The 24,475-nt window shown below is 43.0% G+C and overlaps 1 protein-coding gene across 4 annotated transcripts in view; it reads left to right on the top strand.

Annotated features, from left to right (window-relative positions):
* The first annotated feature begins 2,861 nt into the window (after positions 1 to 2,861).
* The window catches only part of NRP2 (neuropilin 2), a 147,954-nt gene continuing 126,340 nt past the window's right edge, over positions 2,862 to 24,475 (top strand). For 2 of the 4 annotated variants that reach the window (XM_012546409.3, XM_023500683.2), the window contains exons 1-2: positions 2,863 to 4,262; positions 20,559 to 20,736. In XM_012546409.3, the coding sequence (XP_012401863.1) occupies positions 4,190 to 4,262; positions 20,559 to 20,736 (251 nt within the window). In that variant the 5' untranslated portion in view covers positions 2,863 to 4,189. Of the gene's footprint in view, positions 4,263 to 20,558; positions 20,737 to 24,475 lie in introns of all 4 variants that reach the window. The other 2 variants (XM_023500682.2, XM_023500681.2) reach the window with 2 other exon arrangements.

Raw genomic sequence — 24,475 nt, 5'->3', positions numbered from 1 at the left:
ATTTCTAATTGGGATCTGGTATTTCTTTTATGCAAAGTGTTTGGAAATAATAAGATACAAGCTCTACTGAAGGGGGGGAACCAACCCAACTTTAAAAAAAAAAATCATGGTTTACCATTATTTGTATCAAGTTACATCTTAGCAAGTCTCTCCGTTGTTTAAAAAAATGATCTGGCAATTTGACACATTCCCGTAGTATTATACCAAGTTACTCAAAGGATATGCCAGCTTGATACAAAATACTCTCCAAAGATTGGTCAGTTGTGTCTCAAAGGCTCTGGTGAGCAAATTAAAAATGTAGCTGCTAAGGAACAGGGAAAAGGAAAAAGAGAAAGAAAATCATTGGGGAATGATTTCACCTATCATTAGAGTCCCTCCAGATCATCCAAGTAGGAAACAAGATTAAGTAGCCTGTACCCATAATGGCCTACTCTCACTCTCTTGAGGACTCCAGGTCTTTACACCAGAACAAACAGTCCAGGAATTTTCATTCTAACAATCTTCCTCCATATGAGGATTAGATTCAGCAGGGGCTCTATAGAGGGCAGTGGTTCTTAACTGTTTTGTGTGTCATAGACCCTTTTGGCAGTCAGTCTGGTGAAGCCTATTGACTTCTTCTGAAAATAATGTTTTTAAGTGCATAATACATAGCATGACCAAGGAAGCCAGTTAATTTTTTGAAAATTTATGGACCCCTGAAATCACTCCATAAGCTCTTTGGAAATCTGTGGTCTTAAGATTAAGAACTCCTCTAGGTAAATAAGATAGAGCACTGGAAACCTTAGTAAGGGGATGTGTGATATGTGTAAAGAAAACTGGATTTGGAAGGACAAGATTTGGATATAATTCCTTGCTTTGTTATTTAATGAGCTGTATGACTTTGAATAAATCATTTCTCTGAGTCTATGACCTCTCTGAGACTCAGTTTCCCCATTTGTAAAACAAAGAATTAGATTAGATGATCTCAAAGCTTCTACTAACTTTAAATCTTATTAATCCCATGAATATCTTCATATGATTTTATGCCATATAGGTGATGTGGCATTCTTTACTTTCCTGGCTTCTTTCTTCTAGCTTCCTTCCCCGTTTTCCCTTACTCACATCTCCAAACCACTTGGCAGTAATATTTATTACATATATTTAAAAATAATGAATATAATAGAATTGCCACATGTTGGGATGGTTGAAGGAGTTATCACTGAAATGTTCCATGTCCACTGATTATAGTGACAGTCACCAAAGCTCGTGTTTTTTTTTTTTCTTAACTTTTTTAACTACTTTCATAGGATTTATAGTACAGGGTCTTAGAAATTATCTAGTTCAACTCCTTCACTTTCTACTTGAGAACACTTTAGTCCAGACGAAGGAAATGCCTTGTTCATCTTGTTAACTTCTCACCATCTGGGTTTATCCCTCTAGACCCAAGTTGACCCATTCTTGGCTATCAACTGGAACCTTTACTTATCAGAGATGTAATTTGGATCACTGCATTTTAGTTACTTTGTTAAATATGAGGAAATACTTTCAAACTGAACTTGAAGTGAAAAAAATCTAATGTTTGTAATAATTTGGATGCTTCTCTCTTTCCTAAAAAAAAAAAAAAAAAAAAAAAAAAAAAAAGCCTCCTTTGTGGAAGATGAAATGTTGCCTTTAGGCCACACTGTGGACTGGCTCTTCTGCAAGGGCTCAGTAACCCTCTGTTCTGTGCCCTTTCAGAACAGGCATCTAAGATTAACAGCAGGATACTCATTCGGGGAATTTACATGACACTGTAAAATCTGTGTTATGTTTTGGATCAACTCTTTGCAAATCACTTCTGATTCAATTTTGTTTTCATTATCTGAGTGTAAATAGCAGTAAAGCGGGAGTTACAGATTTCTCAAACACTAAAAGTGATAAACAAAGCTAAAGCCAAGTCTAGATAAGGAGGTAAACCACCCAGGAGAATCCCACACTCTCAGTAAAGAAGAACATGAGTCAGAAGTATGTGTGTGTGTTTCTTGTCTTCAGAACTTTTTTTTTCCTAGTTCTGTGAGTTTGCAGCGTATGCATATGTGTGCTATTATTTTGACTCTTACTGTTCTAGTCTTTATGATAATGTAGTAATAGGTGCTTAGTGAAGCAAGACAGTTTGGAAGCCACAAAAAAAACCATTCTAAGAAACAAAGATACAAGTGTTTCCCCAACTGTTAGCTTGCGGCTCGCTCTAAACGGTTTTCACGCCTCCATTTAAAAATAGTTGGCATAATGCTGCTTTTTCCCCCCTTCTCTGAGCATTTGTGACCACATCACCAGGGGAAAAATATGAGCCATAAGTACGTAGTCAGGATGGCATTTCCAGGACCAGAGGTCTATCTCAGCACCTGTACTTAAGAAGGGAAAAAAAATCAAAAACCACTCCAAAAGACTCCTGATGTCCCTGATTAACATGGGTGTTCCCCACCCTTTGCCCTTTTCTCGCTCTGATCTTTAAGGTGGGGAAGTGTACGTAGCTATTTCACTAAGGAAAGGGGGGGGCGGGAGAACATGTTTGGGACATGACAGAGGCTATGACTAGTAAACCCTCGGGGTGTTTTTGGTTTTAGCCTAGCCCTGACTGATGGCTTCTATGTCTCCGCCACGCACTGCTGCTCTGCCTGTAGGAATGGATGGATGGGCGAAGCTGCCCTCCCCAGATCGCTCAGGCAACCCACCTCGAGCACTGCAGCCTATCCAACTTCACTTGTCAACCGCATGTGTGGTGTTGTATTGTGCTGTGTTCCGTGTGGGTGGCGCCCGAGTCAACAAGGAATTTGTTTTGAATTTAGGGAGAACAGAGATTTATTCCGGTTCCTGCCGTTGTCTGTCTCGAGAGATGGGGAACGAGCGGATGGCTCTTTGAAAGGTGCTCAGTCCTAAGCAAAGGAATTAATAGATTGAGCGACCGAGACCCGGTTCAGGCTCTTTGCTATTGCGGGAAGGCTTTGCTCCCGGCCGCCAGTTGTGGATTGGAGGTGGGAAGAGGAGTCTGGGTGGGAGCTGGATTAACTTTGATCTTGCGGCTGGCTGGCTGGCTGGCTGGCTGGTTGCAGGGAGCTGCTGTTGCGGCGGCTGCTGCTGCCACCGCTCGGATGTTCGAGCTGGGTCTGAGCGCCGCTCAATGCCGTGTGTCTCCGCGTTTGCCTCTTTAATCAGGAACACAGAAGGGGCGGGCCCTGAACCGGCGTGTAATCGGATAGCTCTGCCTCTGCTCTGACATCCACATGCTGCTTTGCCTGAAAAGGCTGCGAGGAGCTGAAGGGGAGGCAAAGAAAGAGAAGAAGGCACCGAGCCCACAAGCCTCTGAACATCTTCACACACACAGACACAGAGAGACACGCACCGACTCGGGAGCAGAAGGAAGAGGAGGTGGAAGAGGGTGGACGGGGGACAGACTCAACTCTTAGCCCCGATCATCATCGTTCGGATGAAGGCAGCTTCCTCAGCCTTAGCAGCAGCAGCCGCCGCCGCAGCCGCCGCCGCCGCCGCAGCAGCCTCACACACAGTATAAATCCCTGAACTGCCTCCAGAAGCCTGCTCTTCCCACACACTCCCCCCTGAAACTGGTCAGACTGGGGGAACTGCGCCCAGCTCAGCCACGGACCTCAGAGGACAATCCCACTCAGGGAAACGCAGCGAGGAGGGAGAACTGACCGATGCGGACAGATTGTCTGTCCCTCCGCCGCGTGTCTGTGCCGTGTGTGTGTATATGTGGAAGTCTGTATATCAGTGGATGTGCTTGAAATTATACATTTGCTTGTGGGTTGTGTGATGCCCAAAGGCAAATCTCTTTTATTTTTATTTTATTTTATTTTATTTTTTTACCCCTGGCTTTCGGTCAATGCTCGTGATATTATAGGATAAAGGCAATGACACTTTAAGGAACTGGAGAGAATACATTTTTTTTTAAAGGAGGAAAGCAGTACCCTCTTCCCTTCTTTCTCTCTTCTGATTTCCAGAGCTGCCCTTCCTCCTGTTGAGGTGCGGTGGGTTTGCAAAGCCAGCAGAAGGGTAGAAGACGGGACATCGGGACCCCTGAGGAGGGAAACGAGACAATTAGGAACACTTGCGGAAGAAATTCTAAGGAGAAAAATAAGAGACACCCAAGAGAGACTTTCGGTTACCCAGGAAGATCTACACATAAGCTCTGGAGAAAGCCCCTTCTCCAAAAATGGATACATTTCATCTTCTCTGGGTTTCTTTAGCTCTCAGCTTTTCAGGACCCGGAGTGATAGGAGAAGCAGGTAAGCCCTCGAAAGTTGTTTTCTATGCGTTTGTGATCGTTTTCCTTAAAAGCCAGTGCAAATGCAGGGGGTGACGTACACACAGCGCAGAACAAGACTTACTCAATAATTTAGACAGACCCAACCATCCTTCTCCACCATCATCGCTTTAAAAATGCAACTTTTCCCTCCTGCTAGCAGTAGAGAGTGTGTGTGTGAGTGTGTTTTGAAACAGACAGTTTTTGGCGGTGTTCAGATGTCACATATGGACTGAATCAAAGGTTTAAAAATACTACAAAGCCTTCGCATTACAGTTTTAAGGATTTTTTTCATGTCTTGAAGCAGAACACATCTCCCTTGAGTTTCCTTAACCTAGCCAGAAAAACATAAATCATTTGTATTCACCCCATTTAGCTACATGGAGCAAGGCAAAGTGAAAGGATTGGGAGAGGGGGGATCTAGTTTTCATTTTCAAACACTGCTCATTCTTTTGAAAGGGATAGATGGAAAAACCTCAAAAATTATATGGCTAAGGCTGATGGAACAGTCTGGCTTAAGGTAGAGAAATAAAGGGGCTTCAACTAAAAATGCATTCAAACTGATGAGTAGGGTTCCTATTTTTTTTTTAATCCTGGCCTCTGCAATTCCACACTGTGTATATGTGCCTGTGTATTTTCTGGGAAAGTGAATCATGTACAATTTTTATTAGATAAAACAAACAGCCTGGCCCTCAAAGATCTTGTGAAGGGCTTAAGAAACTTTTCCTTATGGAATTTACTCCAAACCAATGGCCAAAAGGGAATGTGGGCAGACTGCGGGCGAGATAAGCAGAGGCCATAGAGCAGAGGATGGGCCAGGCAGTAAAGGGGTCAGGGGGACTGGAGCACATGAAAACTTTGTGGGAAAGGCCTCTATTTCTTAAGGGAATAAAGAGCAACTTTACCCCCTCCTTCCTGGGGACAGTTTCCATGATGGATCTTTCACTCTATTGATTATTCAATCGATCTGAGATCTGACAGCTTTTACCAAGAACTAACAGGTGACCGGGGAAGAAAAATCTACACCCTGATACACCTGATCTAACTGGAGGATGTGTTAAGTACACACACTTCCCAAGTCACTAGCTTGCGATAGGGTTTTAAGAAGAGGCCCAAGCCTTCATGGGCAAATCCTGCCATGTATCTAATCTATGGCTGAGTGAGGTGAGCCACTTGCCTGGTAATTTCATTTGACAGAGTAGCTTTCTCTATTTTATGTGCTCCCCTTACCTCCTTCTTCTTTCTATCCTTTGAAGTTGAGTGTGTATTTGAGAAGGAAGACGTTTAAGTAGGTACACTTTCTCCCCGACTATCTTGGTTTCCAGTTATTTCGCTTCCATTAAGAGATCCCCCCTAGGGGAACTACACCTTTAGTTTACCCACCTGGTGGGATAGGTACGGATCCTACCTTAAGGGATTCCCACCACTCCCTTTTCTCTTTCCTTAATTCTAAGGTCACAGCATGAGGCAAAATTAAATTACTTCTCACAGTCCTGGATGCTGCATAAATTATGTATGTTTATGTAATTTACTGTGAGTACTGGGAGCGAGCGGGCCCATGAAACATTATTATGCATTCATACACATACTCACATAGGCCTGGGCTGGGGGAATAGACACACACACACACACACACACACACACACACACACACACACAAACTTCTCTAACGTTTCCCTTTATGGGGGGCGGGGGAGAGGGAACAGAAGGGGTTGTGAAGTTGGAGAGCAAGGGAGCATCTCACACCACAGATGTTCAGTACATCTGTTCCCCTAGTCCAGTGGTGTGTGTGAGAGTGTGTGTGTGTGTGTGTGTGTGTGTGTGTGTGTGCCCAAGAGCGCGTGCCTGCGTGTGTGTAAACGCTGGCACCCGACAGGGAACACTCTCGGGCTGCAGTCTGACTCCATAACCTTTCTATCCCTACTCTGGATTGTGATTGAGTCTCTCCTATACAAGTCCAGGGGCAAGGAACCAGGCGATGCTTCTGGTTACCTGAGCTGGGGACTCTCCATGTTCACAGGCAGGTGGCCAGCTTGGAGTGAAGGAGACTGGGGGAGCTACTTCCTCCGAGTGGGGAAGCATCTCGAAGTAGAGTTTTCTGGGGTTTTCCAGCTGCAAACTGGGCGGGCAACCCGGGAAACTGAACCAAGGGGTGGCAGAGGGTGAGGCCGAGTGAGACCTGACTCATCCGCGTGTGCGCCTGGGGTCTGGAAAGGAGACTGGTGTAGATGCCGCCACTGGGTAACCATTTCCGAGAAGAATGGAAATGGGGAGCCGGTTGAGGGAGGGAGAGAAAAGGAAGAGGGATGAAAGCTGGCGTGAGATAGCTTAAAACTTAACCCCCTAGCAGCTGCTTACGAGAGACTTGGGCGTCTGGGTCAAGGAAAGTGCTCCTGAGGCGGCGAAGAGCGGTTTGATGTAACCGGTCTTCAGCTCTTCTCCAACTCGTCCCCTCCATCCCCTGTGCTTCGGCTCCGAGCCCCTCGCCAGAAGCGCAGAATCCAAAGCCCCTTCTGCTTGGCCTTCCCCCCGCCTCCCGGGCTAGGGAACGCTCGAACCGCATTCTCTTAGCCAAGCCCGAGTCCCAAGCCGCGGACGCCCCCCGCACTGCACTATGCTATGCGCCAACTTAGCGCCGCGCTGCGCCCGCTGGAGTCGGGGAGCCGCCTATGCGGGAGCCCCGGGTCTTCGAGGGAAGGGAGGGAGGGAGGAGGCCAACCAGCCTGCTGTTCTGCGGAGTGGGAAATAGGAGCTGTAGGGGCTGCAATTACCCAGGCGGCTGGAAAACAGGAGATGGGAACGAGAGGGACTAAGCTGCAGGAATGCGTAGAACTTGCAGCGAGGCTAGGTACTCAGTTCCTGAGCCCACTGCTGTTTAACAGGTGAAAAACACGCCGTTGGGAATAAACGTGGTCGAGAGGTTGTGCCCCCCCCTCCCCAGCCTTCCCGGCTGCCCTCCCCTTCGTCTCTTCCTCTCCCCCCACCCCCACCCCATGACGGAGCCTGCATCGATTTGTTTGGGCCGCACCGCAGAAAGCTAGCCAAGCGATCCATAAACATTCTATTAGGCAAAAAATATTCCCAGCGAAAGCAGAACGCCAGCACAAACCCGGGAGAAATTAGCCCGGGGGAGTTTGGCCGCAGCCAGCTCCAGTTCAGTCCTGCGCCCCACCCCCGCCTCCCAGGGACCCGCGACACTCCGGGGGAGAAGCTCTCTGCATCTCCCGGCTGCGGCCCGGGGCCAGAAAGTTAAAGTCCTAGCCGCAGTTTTCCTCCAGAGAAGCAATTGCAGTTGCAAATGAGTTTCCTCCATTCCCCTCCCCTCCCCGTCCTCTGTCTCGCACGGGCTTTTCCGCGGGAGGAAGAAATTCACGGCTAATGCTTCATTTGAACTGATTGATTCCTTTTTAATACCAACATGTTAATAGAGGCTAGGCGAGTTGGGATTAAGCGGCTGCCCCTTCTCGCCCCTCGCCTAGGTCTGAGAGCTCCTCCACAGTCTTTCCCACCCGTACGGAGCGCCTGGCCCTGCGCAGCCCGAGGCAGTGTTGACTGTGCCCGGGGAATCCCGCTAGCTTCCGCGGGTCGTCAGTGACCGCTGGAGCGGAGACCAGTTTTTGTACTTCAGTATCGCAGACCCCTCCCGTTCCCAAGAACCCAGTTTCTCGCTGGTGAATCGCGAGGGGGAGACCTGGAAGTCTCAATTTACAATACTGGCAAATCCTCCCTGTAACCCGCGGCTCGCCCCACCCTCTCAGCCATCCAGCGCCCTCCGCTAGGGACGGAGGGGTTGGGCCCCCGAGCGCTGGCCAGCTCTGCATTGCTCTTGGCCCCTGGAAGCTACCTCTGCTGGTTTCAGCCCTCATCTGTGGGTTAGTGGATTTAGTTAACCCGGCGTCATCCATCAAGCGTTAGCAACTTTTTCTGTCTCCCCCTATGGATCAGGCTAGAAACAATGATTCAGGGTTTTCCCCCCCCTCCCCCAAACCCCCAACCTCATGACCACTTTCAGTTGCCAGACTTTTATCTGTGAAGTTTTCAATCCTGCGTGTTTGGTTTAAGACACTATTTCGGGTGGAGGGCAGGCAGCCTGATGTGATATGAATTCCACAGCTTGTCTGGGCTGTAAGATCAGAGCAGAGGGCTAAAGCTATAGTTGGAATAGAAAGAGGCCTTGGTTTGAACAAGACTCCATAAAAAAGAACGAATGAAATGCCGTGTTTCTGCGTAAAAACTTATGTTTGGAAGGCTCTCCCATATGGCATGTCCTTCCAAAAACTGCAGTGGCCATGAGCAGTAATAATAATTCATGTAGCTCCTTTTAGCCTAAGGCAAGGTTGTAAGCTCCTAGAATCGGGAGTGTCAACTGGCAGGGACGCAGTCTTTTTCTGTGTTCTCTAGTTTCTAGCTACACACACATCCTGTGGATACCCAATAAACATTGACTGATAAGCAGCCACCTGGGATTGAAAAGATGCCGCCGCCCGTTGGTAACAGGACGCATTGCAAAACTGAAACCTGGCCGACGGGGTTTAGTGGGGATGGGGGCGGGGGTGGGGAGGGGAGAAAACATTGGGGAGAGGGAGAGGTTTTTCAGTCCAAGGGCATCGGGGGGCAGGCCCTCGCTTGTTGCAAAATGTGCTGCATGGAATTGTTAATGTCCGGGCAGCACTAAGGGCTTTGATTTTTTTTTTTTTTTTAAGATCTTATCCACGGGGCCTTCAAACATTTAGCTACACAGCACTCAATTAAGCTACCTTGTAAGAATGAAAGGCAGCGCTACCCCTGCTGGGACCTGAACCTGTGCTATCCAGAGACGGGAAGCTACATGCTTACTATACACCAAATGACTCTTGTTTCTAGTTTTTCACTTTGAAAGGCACAACAGTATGATACCCCCACGTAGCCGAACCCTTCTGGAGCAGAAAGAATAGGCCGGTGTAGTGCCTAAAGGAGAAGGAGCACTGGATTTCCAGGCGAAAATTCGAGTTTGAAGTCTGCCTTTCTGTTCCTTATTGTCTGTAACCTTGGTCAGACCAGTTAACCTTTGGGACCTCATTTTCCTCCTCTAAAATGAGGGGGTTGGACTAGGGGATCTCTAAGGTCCCTTCCAGCTTTAAATCTAAATCGAACGAACCTTCTTCCTGGGAAATGTAAAAGGCCAGCAGCGAAAGACCAATTTACATGCAAAGAGCTACCAATTAAGATAAACCATTTGAAGAGGGGGTTAGAGAGTGAAGGGGAGAAAAACCCTGGAACAGAATTCTGATAACTCCACCGCTGTTTTTCATCTTTTTCTAACAGCTCAGTACAAATAGAGGTTTTTTTTTAAATTGACACAAATGTGGGAAAATTCTAACTTTTAAACTCAAGAATAATATTGACTAAAACAGGTTGTTTAAAAAAAAAAAAAAAAACTCCCCAACCTGACCTTAGACTCGTGTAGAAATTATTCCAGTAACATAGACAGAATCTTCCAATTTTTGAAAAGTGGAACAGAAAAAAATAACACTTTTAAAAGTTCTGTTAACCTTTACTTTCTGGCAAGAAGGTGTTTTCCAAGCGTGGTAAGATTAGGTATCCATTGGTGACATCTTGAAAATGCTTGTGTTGGTTTGTTTTTCAAGCTTTTTGAAAAGGTAAACATGATCTGGTCCAGGAAAATCCTCGCAGCTGCAGCAGCAGGAGCAGCATATAGCTGGAGAGGCAATGGGTTTTGTTTGTTTGCTTATTTTTATCCCCAGAGTCAAAGTCAGTTCAATGCTTCAAAAACCTGTTCCAGGTAGGGTGTTCATGTTTTGGAAAATCCACCAGGTCAGTTTTGAATCTCTTCGGTGACAAGTGTGTGGAAAGTGAGTCTTTGGAACCCTCTTAGACAGTTTTGAGAAGTTTGTCAGTCTTTCGAGTTCCAAGGCCTTGCTAGCTTGCTTACCTAAGCGGATTCCAGGGGTTGGATTCCAGGACACCGTGGCCTTGTAGCACAGATAGCTGGGCAGGAGAAAGCATCCTTCTAAGGGTTTAGGAAGCTGTCAAGTTCAGATAAGGCTGGGATCCTATCCTATGGGACCTTGGTTGTATTAATAAGGAGAAATTAATTTTTAACCACTGGGAACATTGCCAAATTATGTGACCTTTGGCAGACCAGCTGTGCTATAAAAATAAATCCCACATATCTGAAAAATGTGCTCCTATCCAGGAGAACAATAAGAAATTGGGCATTTATTATACAGATAGCGGGGTTGAGAGAAAGGGGAGGAAAATGGGAGCTTGTCTAAAACCTCTGTTTGTTGTGACATGTGGTTGCTGACACAGACATATCTCCACTGGGTTTCCAAAACACAGGAAAGAGGGACAGGATTACAGGGAAAGCCTGCAGCATTGAGGGATGGGGAAGGTGTTAAATGCTTCCAGTCTACCACACCCCTAGGCTTTAGAGACTTTTCTCTTCACCCATACATGGGGATTATTGGCCTAAGAATAAAGCAAAGGGGATTTTCAAAAATGACAAAGTAATTGTCTTACCCAGTCCCAATCAATCAAGCCTGCTGTTTAATCTGGGGGCTAATTACCAAGAACCAGAGGTATCTGACTTCTTAGGGCATCTCAGGCTTTTTGATAACTCCCCGGTTTTTCTATTAACACCTTCACATTTTAAAAAGCAGCCTCAAAGGGATCCATTTCATAGACACACAGAACGAACACACAGAACTCTTGAGATACATTTTGTATACCAAAGAGTAAAGATCTCCTAGCTTTTATCAAGTTCTACGAGAAATATATACTCACTTTAACTTGGCCATTACCCCTCCATTGATCCAACGGATCCTTTCATTTCAAGTTACACTTAGTAGACTTTCTTGAGGGAAATATACCTCTCTGTTTGACTACTTTCAGATTCTTCTAGAGAACCAACATGCTTACCATCTACTCTCTTCTTTCTTACTTAATTTTTCTTTTATTGTCTTCCTTCTATTCTCTCCAGTTTCCTTTTCAATTTTCCCCTTTCCTTTCTCCCCAATCTTTCTATCTTTCCTCACTGAAAGTATTCTCAGCAGGCAACTCTATATTTAAAGGCACTTTCCAGAATGTATAATAACTTCAACTCTGGTATTAAGGCCTCTCCACTGCTTAACTCAAGAAAGTCGTCATAAAGACAAAATAGCTTTTACCCAGCAAGACTCTTAATAATCCCATCTCCCCCTGGGTCTTCATAAAAGAGTCATGATCTAATCCAGAAGGGGAAAAAAAAAAGTGGGTAAAAATGACAATAGGAAACATCTCCACTGTGGGATGAAGTTGCTAGAGCTGCTGGACAGCATAATGCTAAATGCTCCAAGTAAGGCCCTGGTAACAACCTGCTCTCTGCTTCAAAAGATCCTTCGATAACTAATGATCTTGCTTATTGGCAAGTCCTGAAGCTTCTACTTACTTGCCCTGTAAAAGAGGATAAAGGCGGCTGCAATTTACTGGATGGAATTGTAGCAATAATTGTTTTGATAAAGGAGAAAATAAAACAGATGTGCCTGAAAGGCATGGGGGGAGGGCAGAAGGGGATGAAATAGAAGGAGGGAGGAGAGGGGACAGAGCAAGGGAAAAATCAATTGCAAGCATACCCTTTTAGTGCTGTGTTTGGTCTATTAGTTTGCCTGTATGTGGCATCCCAAAACTACTGACACTTAAGGCTTTGGGGGGGGGGCCCAAAACCCCCACAAGCAAATGTTGATTTAATAATTTCATTTAATCAATACAATTAAAGAATTTAAATAGCTTCTGACCTTTTGAAAGCTGGTTTTACTTAGTGCAGAAGCTTCCTATTAACTCTGGTCAGAAATTCATATAGCTTATTAGAATTGGAAGGTTGGAAGGGACCTTGGAGTAATTTTAGTCAAGCCTCTCATTCTTATGGAGGTTTAGAAGGGTTAAGTGTTTTGCCCAAGGTCACAGTCCATAGCCAGTTAGTGGCAGAGGTAGGTCTCCTGATTCCTAGGCAGCCCCAGCTGCCTCTTGAATCATTTAGGATTGTAAATTTATGGCTGCAAGAAAGCTTAGAGATCATAGGATCCAACTCTTTCATTTTTGAGAGAGCCGAGGCTCAGAGGTCAAATGACTTGCTCACAGTCATACAAGTAATAATTCATAGAACTCGATTTGAACCCAGATCCCCTGATTTTTCCTTCCATATCCCCTACCCCCTTGTATTTTGAGTGCAATGACTTACTTGCCCATACCAGTTAAAACGATCTCAGCCTTTGAAGTCCATTTTGTGACTCAACTTGGGTAATTTATTTACTATGCCACAAACCATGTAAAGATTTGCCTTCCATAACACCTATGGGGTTGTGAAGTTGTTAGGGATAAGAGAGAAAAGCTGAGGAAGGGAGGAACAGTCAGTAAACCTTGCTCCCAGATTTCTTTGGCATTGGGGATCATTAGAAAAAAATGAAAATGGTATAATTTGTCATAAAAATATTTTCTGTTCCTTCATATTATTTCAGATTCTGAAAATTAAAAAAAATTAAAATAGTTCATTCCCCTTGATCTCAAAGTTATAAATGCAGCAATTTCTTTCTCCCCTCCCCTGAGGTCTGCTGAAATAGTCAGGGTTTGTAATCCCAGATCTACCACCACGGGCACCAGAATTACATTTGCAGTAAGGACCGGGGGGAAAGTGGACATAAATATAAACTAATGATATTATATTGGCTGCCCTATTGGAATTGCATTTGTTTATGATATAAGATGACAAATAACAAGGTTACCCCAGGTGGTATTATGTGAGGTCAGAAAAGGAAATCTCATCAAAGATACATTTCAAAAATTAAATGATGATTTTTTTTTCTTTTTAGTGTTTTGATGGGGGAAGAAAGAGGCTTTTAATAGCCCTATTTCAAGATGCCATTTCCAAACCTTTTTTAGGAGCGTTTATTAGAAGAATTTGAGAAGAGAGAATTTGCTTTTTTCTCACCCCATCTCTCCACACTCACAGGCATGTGCCAGCTAGTTTTCTCCTTTCTTCCCTTTCTCTCCCTAAAATTCTTTTATTCAGATTTTGAACTTTATCTCTGCAAAAGTTCACAAGGATTTCCATTTGCTGCCTTTTCAGGAGTTCATCATTCACTGCCACCCTGAACTATAAATTGAATAGATTGCATCCCTTCCCAGTTGCCTTAGGAAGTGGTCAAACGGCTGCATTCCTGGGCTGATGGATTGGCTCATTTCTTTCTAGCTTAAGCCAAGACACAGATTTTATGAGACTGTCTTGTGACAGGCTGAAGTCACTTTGAATAAAACCAAATCCCGCTTCAGATCCCAGAAATGACTCCTAAAATCAGCTTATCCAGGGTTATTGGGTAAAATTTGGTTAAACCCTGAGCAAAGGACTTAGATGAGCTGGGTTGGGGTTTGAAGAAGATTTCTGGGTTTTCTTTAGTATATTTCTGTGTGTGACATGTTCCACGCAGAAATATGTATCCATAAGACATATAAATATGCAACAGCGTGCAGGGTTGGAGTGAAAAAAGATACTTGAGCTCCTCATAATCTAAGACAGAGCTCTTCTCTGTTCATCATAAAAATCTAGGAAATTTTTATCACAGAAGCACAAGTCAAACAAGTGTGACACTTTGAATAAATGTGTTCTGCATCATGGAGGCTTTAGTGAGTTTTAAAACTATCTGTTTTATTGACTCGGGTTTATTTCCTCACCAAGTAAAAAATATTTGAGCTACAAGTCACCTCGGAGCTGCTCTATTCAACCCATCTCATTTTGCAGATGTCAGGTGATTAGCTTGGGTACACTGTACCCACTCCAAGCCCCATTATCCCATATGGCTTGCCAAAGGGTTGGACCATGAATTTTAACCCGATTTATTTTTTTTCTTTCTAATGCAAGAGTGAGGGGACCATTTTGCCTTTCTACTAATATGCAGTGAAACGATCATCAGTCTTCAGCTTCATTCTTCTTGTTTTGTTCCATAAAAGTTTGGATGCTCACAGATGTAAGATGTACTTTCCTTTTTTTTCCTCAAGTAGGTAACATATATGAATTTAAAAGAGTATGCAAAGGATGAATTTCTGAATCCCTTTTTCAACTGAGCAAAACCAGGAAATATTTGCTTCTCCACCCTACCCCTGGTAAACTATAATTTAGCCATAACTCCCCTAACTTGCATTTACAAGGTGGATTTTTGGAACGCAAGTGTAATCTTACATTTAAATGTTACTTTATTAGTTTCACTGAAACATTTCAGATATTTTTAGATGCTGACCAGTGAATGGATAGAGTCCTAGATTTAGAGACCTCAGTTCAAATCCTATCACTAATTATTTAGGCAAATTACTTCATCTTTGTGGACCTCAGTTTCCTCATCTGTAAAATATGTAGACTGGAGTAGATGCCCTCTAAGGTCTGTTCAATTCAATAAATATGGTTTCTCAGAAACATTCTCTGGTTCCAGTTGCTTGTGGTTTTTGTACTTCAATTTTTTTTTTTATTCTTCTGCCTTTCTCTGAGAAAAACCACTGTTAGGTCTGTGGTTTAAATGTGCCTCTTTTGCTTGCAGTGTATAGAACTCCAGGAGTTCCATGTATAGAATAACAGAGCCTTCTTTTTTTGTTTGTTAGTTTCTCAAAATGCCAAATAAAGAACAGATGAAATAACTAAACCTCTTTGGAAAGTAATAGAAGAACTATAATGCCCTTCTCCATGTAACGCCCTTCTCCTTATACCTTCTTTAGGATTTGGCTCCAAATAATAACTGGTTTTTTTTTTTTCCGCTATAATTCAACTTTACCAATTTATCTGACTTTTTTTTTTTTTTTTTTTTTTTACCTCTGACACTTTCTGTGTAACTGGGCAAGTCCTCTAACTTAATCTTCCTAGGACTTTTTTCTCATCCATAAAAATGAGGTTGAATCTGATGGCCTCTCAGGTCCCTTCTAATTCCAAACAATGATCCTGTGATCATTTATGAACCCTGGGGCCCCAACAGTTTACAGTTGCCTTAAGTCATTAGTCAGAGGCCAGTAGTAATTACTATAATTCCCACTTATATAGTACTTTCACATTCATCATCCCATTTGATCCTCTCAACAAGACTATGAGGTAGGTGGTATAAGTATTTTTAAAAACACCCATTTTGCAGATGAAGAAATGAGGTAAGAGAACGTATGACCACTTTATAAATAGCTGGCAAGCATTAAATCTGAGACTTGAAATCAGGTTTCAACATAATAGAGCACTAGAGGAGGGAAAGAAATCAGCTTATCTACCCCCCACATTTGTACACAACTCCCTCTGTTTCAAAGGAGAAAACTAAGGTCCAGAAAGATGAAATGTTCGAAGTCAAACAACTAATTAGTGGCAGTTTTAGATCCAGAAACCACTGTTGTTTTAAAAATCATACTTGACTACGGACAAGCTGTACTGCTTTAAATAAACTTTGCTCTATTACTCAACAAGCAAATAAAAACATGATAATGTCTCTTTAAATGGACCATTGAAGTCCTTTAGTCCAAAAATGTCTTTTACAGGTGAAGAGACCCAGAAAAGCTAATTGATCCAATGTTATAAGGGTTATGGGAAACAGACAAAGATGATTTGGGTTTTAATCATTCTCCATCACTCCAGCCTGCCTCCGACCCTACCTAATATCCAAGTCTTGACTTGAACAGGAAACCAATTAATGACTTGATTTTACTCCTAAATTAGCTTAATTACACTTCTTGTAAGCATGATGATATTAACATGGTATCATGGGATTGATTAGGTTCTTGAGAATTTACCTGGTCCAGCCCACCACCTTCAGATACAACTCCTTTGGTTAATGCAGGATTTTGTCATTCTTTTTTGGGGGAATGAATATGGTTGTGGAACGAATTCTGTTATTTAACTGACAAAGACTGAGTAGTTCACATTGCAGCAACTCTATGACTTTGGAGTGGAGATAGTACTATGGAGAGTGACTTTCCCAAGGGGTTCTTTTGGGTTGTAATTCTTTGCTTTGATATTTCTTGGGCCATTTTGAAAAGTGATGGAAGCTACAAAGGCTTGAGATGATGCAACTTTTGAAAAGTGATTGCTTTTAAGTGTCTGCTATGGCTTTATATATATTTTAGCAGCAAAGTACCTGAAAATGGAAAGGATGGGAGATGTGGGACGGATTCTGAATGAGAGTATGTAAGTAAAAGAGATCGAGGGTGTTTTCTTTCCAGTCTTTATTTCTATATTTCAAGAATTCATCTCTTTCCAAGAAAAATACAGGCTGAAATTCCAATATTTATCTTTATGGGATGTATGTCTGTGCAAATGATGTGTGATATTTTATGTGAGGGTGTGAATGTGTGTACAAGAGGGAAGTGTGAATTACTAATACGTATATGTAACTGATGACTGTTCAATATCTATTTGTGTGCATGTGCATGCGTGTGTGTGTGTGTGTGTGTGTGTGTGTGTCTGAGAGAGAGATATCCAAACAAAAATCTGCATTTATAAATGTTTGTGTGTTGAGTAACCTCAGCCCATGGAACTAAAACAGATGTTTTTAAATTCTCAAATATTTTTATGAGTGTCTTTTATTCAGATAAAGTAAAGGCAGAAAAAGGCTGGTTGCTTCTCTTGTTTGGATTAAGCAATGAGTTTCTGGGAAACAACAGAAAATGCTGTATTCCTGCCTCAGGATAAAAATAGTTCAGTTTTTGGTGGCCAAATCTGAAGCTGAGGAAATGATTGCTCCCCAGTGTGGATGAGAAATAAAAACTTCCTATGAGGAAGTTTCCTGTCATTATAGCTAACTTTTCTGTGTGCATGACCCATGGGAGAGAAGGATGTTCTTCTAGAGTGTTTGGGAGGAGGGAGGAAATCAAGAGGAATGGAGAGACCTTTGAACATTAGGTCTTTTCTAAAGGAGACCTTCTTTAAAGCTCCTGCCCTTCTCTAGAAATGATCTCCATCCCCATTCCGCCAAATGTCTCATGCTACACTGTTTGATTTCTCCAAGGAAATTTCTTTTCCATTCTAGTTCCTATTATAAATATCTGTGCATATGTTTCATGCTCCCTGCCTTCTTCTCAACCCCCTCCTGTCCAACAATCTGGAAACTCCTTAAGGGAAAGAAACAGAGTTTTATTCCAATCTTTGTATTCCTGATGCACAACCTTGCATTTGGTAGCATAGCAGAACTTAAGTTGAAAGCTGGGAAGAAATTTAAGGATTATTGATTCTAATTCCTTTCTTTTACAGATGAGGCTCAGGAGAAGTTAAATGGTTTGTTCTGTCACACAGATAGATTGTGTCTAGGTCAGGGTTTGAAACCAGATCTTCCCAACGAGTCCAACACTGTACACCATTACCTCATGCTGCCTGGACACACCATGATGCTTGCCTAATAAAAAAGATGTAAGAAAAAGATGGGGCATATAGGTGTCCCAGGAGAGTGGCAGGCTTGGAGTCAGGGAGTCCTGAGTTCAAATCTCACCTCAGGTGGGTGACCCTGGGTACCTGTTTGCCTCAGTTTTCTCATCTGTAAAATGGACTAGAGAAGGAAATGGCAAACTACTCCAATATATCTGTCCTCCCAAAAAACTCCAAATGGCGTCACGAAGAGTCAGCTACAACTAAAAAAATGACTGAACAACAATAGAAAGATCTCTGGAATAGAGGAGAAGAGTTCATAGAATTATAAATATAGATGGGGTATGCTGGCAATGTTTAACAACCAACTCTCAAGGAAAAATATGCAAAACACACTTTAAGTTTGAATTATTAAAATGTTCTTTATTAGTTTCTTAAGTCTAGGCAACAAAACAATGAATCAAGTCTTGATTTCGAGCATGTAAATAAATACTAATAAGGAAAATGTACCATGTATGAGCTGGATGAAGAAGCCATAAGGGATCTCAGAGGTTATCTAGATTAATGTTTTACCAGAGGAGACAACCGAGACCCAGAAACATATTGTGACTTGCATTATGATCATCCAGGAGTGATACAAAGTTAGCATGTAAATCCAGGGTTTCTAACTTGAGACTGGTCTTCTTGCCACTAATCTGTCTTTATTTGACCTGAGTTCAAATCCGGACTCTGGCACCTATCAGCTGTGCAACTGTAGGGGAAGTGTGAGCTCTCTGTCCCTGGTACTCCCACAATTATGAGAAAGAACTTTACAATATACTTGATAAATGTGAGGAGGCGTCTCTTAATTGGAGGAAAGCAAGTACATGGCCAGGACTGTGATTTGCAGTGGGTGAATGGCAAGACTATCATTTCTGTGAAGGAGCTGGCACAGGGACTGTAGACACTAGAAAATGATCTTTTCTCCCCCACTCATTGAGCAGCTGGTGCTCAGAGTTCCCACACCTAAGCCTTTCCCAAAGGAACTGGCTCATTCCTCCTTCTGATTCCTTCCCATTCATTAGCTAGAGGCAGTGGGACACAGTCTGTCTTAGTATTCTGAATTATGCTGGGTGCCCTGCTTGAGAGTATGGTTTATGGCGCCTGGAATACCCCCAAGGAGTCAGTTGTAGAAGAATGGGCTCCTTTCAATCCATTGATCATTTATGGTCTCATCTGTGCCTCTCTTCAAGGGGTCATGCCTTTGTGTTCTTGGGCCGAGTCATTAGGTAGAGGATGGTGTGTCCCTGCTAGCTCAGAGGAAATGGCTCGCTTTTGTTTTCCTGCTCAGGAGGAAATGGCACCAGACTCCATTAGATTTCAAGATCTCACTGTGCTCCTCTCACATTGGAACCCCTCAAGGTGAATCGGTTAAAAGCCTCCTCACTTGGCTTTGGGTCCTAAGCACAGCAACAATGCCTTGTGCCCCATCTTTTATGCATTAAGCCCTGTCAGGCTGATAATCTAAAGCAGAGGTATGGAAGACAGTAATACCGACAGACATGGGGAATAGTAAACTGCACCTGTAGAGTTAAAAATGCATGACCCTCTCCCTGAAAGAGTGAACACACGAGAAAGATCCTGCCCTGTTGGGTGACTGCTGAGGCATAATACATAATTCACAGGACCATGCTGGTTCATGCAGATGGCAATATTAAAGCATGATTGATGCTAAGAGAAGCAAGAAAAAAAAACCCACCAAAAAAAACCTAAGAAAAATCTCCAAGAGAGCTTTTACTATTGCCATAGTTCTCATACTTTCCTGTCTTCTTCCTGTTCTACTGTAGATATTAAATGAAAATCCCATGTTTCCTGGGAAACCCCCAGGTGCCATGGGATTTCATTCCCAGTGATTATATTTCCCAAATGTCACCAACCCAACTGGGCTGAGGAGTACAGAAACCCTCTCCCATCATCCCCCTCTCCTTCCTTTGAAGATTCCCCACTCCCCATTCCGTCATCCCCCATGAAGCTGTTCATCTCCATCAGTGTACAGCCAGGCAGGGGAAGGGAAAGAATGGTCAGCTGACTGAGCTTCGGCTGCCTTTCAAGTGGTTGGTTGAAACTAAATGTAGCAGTAGCACTCTCTTGTGGTGACCAGGCTGGGAGGGACAGGAGGAGGGGAAAAAGTGGGAAATCAAATAAGCCCAAAGCACCTTTCTGGAAATTCCGAACTTGAAAGGAATCTGTACTCTAACATAGAGGGTTTTTTTTCCCTTTTGGTGGGTAATGAAATAATAAATCAAATTTGTGGTGTATTTGAGATTAAATGTTTGGGGATTTTTTCTACTTATTTAAAAAAAAAGGAAAAAAGAAGAAGAAGCAGCTAATATCACCCTCCAGGGAAGGGTCTGCTTAAACCCAGGGCTGGAAAGTGCTTCCTTGCCTAGCTGTAATTGTTACCAGGCTGTTTGTGGGACAGCTCTTCAAAACCGCGATGGTCAATTATGAACTGGAGCCTTTAATTCACACCGGTTGGGTGGGTTGGTGCCAAGCTGGAGAAAATGAAGGATCTGTGAGTTAAAGAGTGAGGTGAAGCGCTTGGATGAGCAAAGGGAAAGGGACTAGCAAAGCCAGATTCAGAAAAGGGGTGCGCTTAAGTTTGTGCTCCCCTCTTCTGTTATTGGAAGTTGTCTCATGGGAATATTTATGGTCCTTTCCTGGCACGTTTTCATTTGGCGTGGGTGTACAAGCATAGCGGGTGTAGGAAGGAGAGAAGAGCTGTAATAATCTTGCCCACTGAATGAGTAAGTGGGTCAGCTCTGTGTACTGCCATAAAAGGTCTGCAAAATAGTTTTTAATCAGCCACTAGGAGAAAGGAGAGAGGGAAAGCAGGGGGAGGAATAAAAAACACCTACATGAAGCTCTTGATTTTGTCTTCCTTTTCAGGCCTACCTTGTGGAGGGCGTTTGAATTCCAAAGATGCTGGCTATATCACCTCCCCTGGCTATCCCCAAGACTACCCCTCCCACCAGAACTGTGAATGGATCGTTTACGCTCCAGAGCCCAACCAGAAGATTGTCCTCAACTTTAACCCCCACTTTGAGATTGAAAAACACGACTGCAAGTAAGTGCCACCTAATTCCCTTTTAGTAACTACAGTACTCCATCCCCGCCCCCCACCATCATCATCACCACCTGAATCCCATGATGTAAGAGATCAATAAGTCATGAAACCTAATTCTCCATGGTGAGCCTTGGCTCCAGAGTGTATCTCCCTAGGCCATTATCTTTCAGGACCAGAAGGGTCCGGTTAACCCAATGACATGATGGTGTGTACCTTCTGAGGTACAGAGAGAACCCCCCAAAAATCAGATACCTTAGTGGGTCACAGACACTATTATGTTATCCACACATGAAGATTCCATTTAATTAATATTCTTTCTTCGATTCATGCTTTAGGGATGGAGACTAAAAAGCATAAAGTTAAGTTATTAGAAGTCATCAGTTTCTCTGAGTGTTTTTGGACATCCAATATCAGTTCCAGGGTCTGTGGAACTAGTTATTGGAAAGTTCAGGACAAAAACAGATTTATAGTTTTCTTTAAGAAACTCTGGCTTGCTATGTTTCCACATTCAGACTGAAAAGATAATTTTCTGTTTAAAAAATATATTATCAGATCATGGTTGGGATCTGAATGTTAAGTTTTAAAAAAAAGACATGTTCAGATAGATTCAATAAACACTTATTAAGCACCTACCATCTTGAAAACTTGTTTAAGGCAGTTAGATACAAAGATAAGAAGAAAACAGCCTTTACCCTCAGAGAGCTGGGGTTAGAAGTTGGGTCTCCTGACTTTCCGTCACATGAGGCATCTAGAGTTTCCAGTTCTCAGAAAAAAAGGAACTAGTTTTTTTAAAGGAAAATTTTCATGTTAAGTAAATTAATTAGCCAGGCCTTTTTTGAGCCCCTACTCTGTGCCCAGCACTGAGGGCATGTTTTAAAAGTTATTAAAAGAGAAGTCATAGATGGATAAATGCAAAGACGCCACATGGGTTATGTTATTGCTAGTGATTTCGCTTATAATTTGATCATGCTATATTCTCTGAATGGGTGAAATGGGTCACTCTTGAAGAAGAATATAAATTGTGTAACTCAGTGAATTATTGTCACTCTTTCCCTGTGGCTATTTTGTATCTGACATGATGTTTTCCCTAACAAGACTTACTCTTTGCTAAGGACTGGAGGGGTAGGATGAATTGCTGGCAGTCTCCTGTGATTTAATGTCAGGGGAACCAGTTTCTAGTTTTACCCTTTCGATTCTAAAGATGACTCAGGGTAATTCAGTTATTTCTTTGCTTCAGTGAAATTCACCTATGCAGGGATCTTTCCACATCAACTTAAAAGTTTCTTATTTGCTATCAGCTCTGCAGAATAGCCTGTCAGAGCCTCCCATCCGAGGCAGCCGGTTGCCTTTGTTTCTTTGTCCGGGAGTTCATGAGATGAGGAGGGCATGACATAGGAGTTCAGAAAGACCTGATCTGGGGCCTGATGGAGTTCTGAGAAATTTGAGTAAGCACCTCTGTCTCTACAGAGGGCTCAAATCGGTTCTGCTGATGGCAGCAGAGCTCTCAGTTAAATCTCTAGGAGGTCATCTAATGTTTATGCATCAGTGGTATAGGGGGAAATCACCAGTTCCTCATGGAAAAATCTGGGAGCTAATAATTTAACACAAAGCAACTGGGCAGCATGAAATGTTATATAAGCATGTTCTCACACTGCTCCAGGAAGCTTTACCTACTCAAAAGGTGCATGGTCCACAAGGATTTCTGGATGATGTTGCTATGGGGACCCTTTTCAAGGCCCCGATTCTCCTTCTTTTCTCCCAGGTGCCCAGCGATAGGGACATGCACTGATTTTGCCACTTTGCTGAGAGCATGAGGGAGATACAGGATCGGTTTGTTCCTGTTGCTTGTTTGGCGGGAGCACACAGATTGTGACTCATCTTCCATTTATCAGGCTTTCTAGTCTTCTTCCTTTTTCTACTTCTCCCGCCCTAACCCCCATTCACTACCCCAACCCAGATCATGTTTGATGGAACCTAGAAGTACAGAGAGGTCAGAAGGAGGTCATACTTGGGTATATTATTTTCCTTGGGTACCCATTTGGGCAGGAAGGGATCAGATAGGGTCATTTCAAATTCCTGGCAACAGATATTTGATTACATCCTTCATTCCTTTCAAGTTCCATCTACACCCTTCCCCCCCCCCCCAACTTCCCTTCTCTCCCTGTGTATTTTTGTATTCTCATCTTTACCATTTGGGGAGGCACATCTGTTTCTTTCAAACCTTCCCTTTTTTTCAGTTTCTATTCTTTTGGCTGACCATTTGCATTCAGAAGAAACTGGCTCTACCCCCACTCTTTTTTTTTTTTTTTAACATTTCATTACGAAAGGAATAATTTATTGTAATTGAAGTCCGGGAAGGTGTTTCTCTTTCTCTCTCTGACTCTGTGTCTCTGTCTTTCAATCTGTGTGTCTCTGTCTGTATTTCTCTCTCTTCTCCTTTTCTTCTTCTCCTCCTCCTCCCCTTCTCCCTCTCTCTGCCTCTGTTCCCCTCCCTCTTTCCTTCTCTCTCCCTCCCATCTTTGTCTATCTTTTTTCCCCATCCCCTTTGTGTCTCTATCTCCTTTTCTTTCCTCCTTTTCTCCCTATCTCTTTTCCTCGATCCTCCTCCCTCCCTCTTCTCTTTCCTTTTTCTTGTTCTCTCCTCTAGTTCTCTCTTTTCCCCTTCCCTCTCTTTCTTCTTTCTGTTTTTCTCTTTCCCTTTCTCCCTCTCTCCCTTTCCCTTCTTTTTTTCCCTGTGACTCCTTCTCTTTCTCTCTCTCCTGCCTCTATCTCCTTCTATCCCCACCTTTTCCCTCTCTCCCCACCTCCTTCTTTCCCTCTAGTCTTCATCTCTGTTCCAAGGAAGCTTAGAAGGCACTTCAAATCAAAGGAAATCAGCTTCTTCTGTTTTTCCCTTTTGTGTGCATGTTACAGACCGAGTCTGGTTCTTAGTGCTTGTAGGATTGATGCTTCCAAAAATAAAACTTGGAACCCATGCTGTTGCCTGAACTGTCCTTCAGATGATAGGACACAGCAACAACACCAAAGCAACGAGAGTATGTGTGAGATGGAGGGAGGAGGGAAGATAGGAACGAGTAAGAAGTTAATAGTTTAAAAAAAAAAAAGCCTTTCTAGCTGAAGAGAAGGAGCTCAGATCATGTTTTCTCCACAATTTCCTTATGCTCCATCTATAGGACTGAATCCAGCAACTACTCTGTGAGCTGGAAACTGTTCCCTGTTTTGAAAGGATTATCCAAGGTTATTTTCAAAGCAATGGCCAGTGAGCCATTGTCTTCCTTCACCCTGGGGACTTGCATCCTAAAAACAGAGGCAGAGAGCTCAGTAGTCTAGGGCCACTCTAGGGCCAGAAGGTACCTCAGAGACTATCTGACTCAGTCTCCTCTGCAGAACATTGGGGTATCCCCAGATCTGGAGTCAGGAAGACCTGAATTCAAATCTATCCTCAGACACTTACTTAGCTGAGTGACTCCTGGGCAAGTTACTCAGCTTCTGTTTACATCAGCTTTCTCATCTTTAAACTGGAGATAATAATAGTACCTACTTCCCAGAGTCACTGTAAGGATAAAATGAACTAATAATTGAAAAAGTGCTTAACATAATGTCTGAAACAAGTTAATTGCTCAAAATTAAAATTTTTTTAAATATATATTTTTATCCCTCCCATTACATGTTAAAAATAATTAACATTTTTTTAAATTTGAGTTTCAAATTCTATCCCTCCCTTTCCCCCTTTTAATTT

This window comes from Sarcophilus harrisii, chromosome 3 (genome assembly GCF_902635505.1).
Source record: "Sarcophilus harrisii chromosome 3, mSarHar1.11, whole genome shotgun sequence".
NCBI classification, from domain to species: domain Eukaryota; kingdom Metazoa; phylum Chordata; class Mammalia; order Dasyuromorphia; family Dasyuridae; genus Sarcophilus; species Sarcophilus harrisii.
This window is presented reverse-complemented; position numbering and strand designations above follow the sequence as displayed.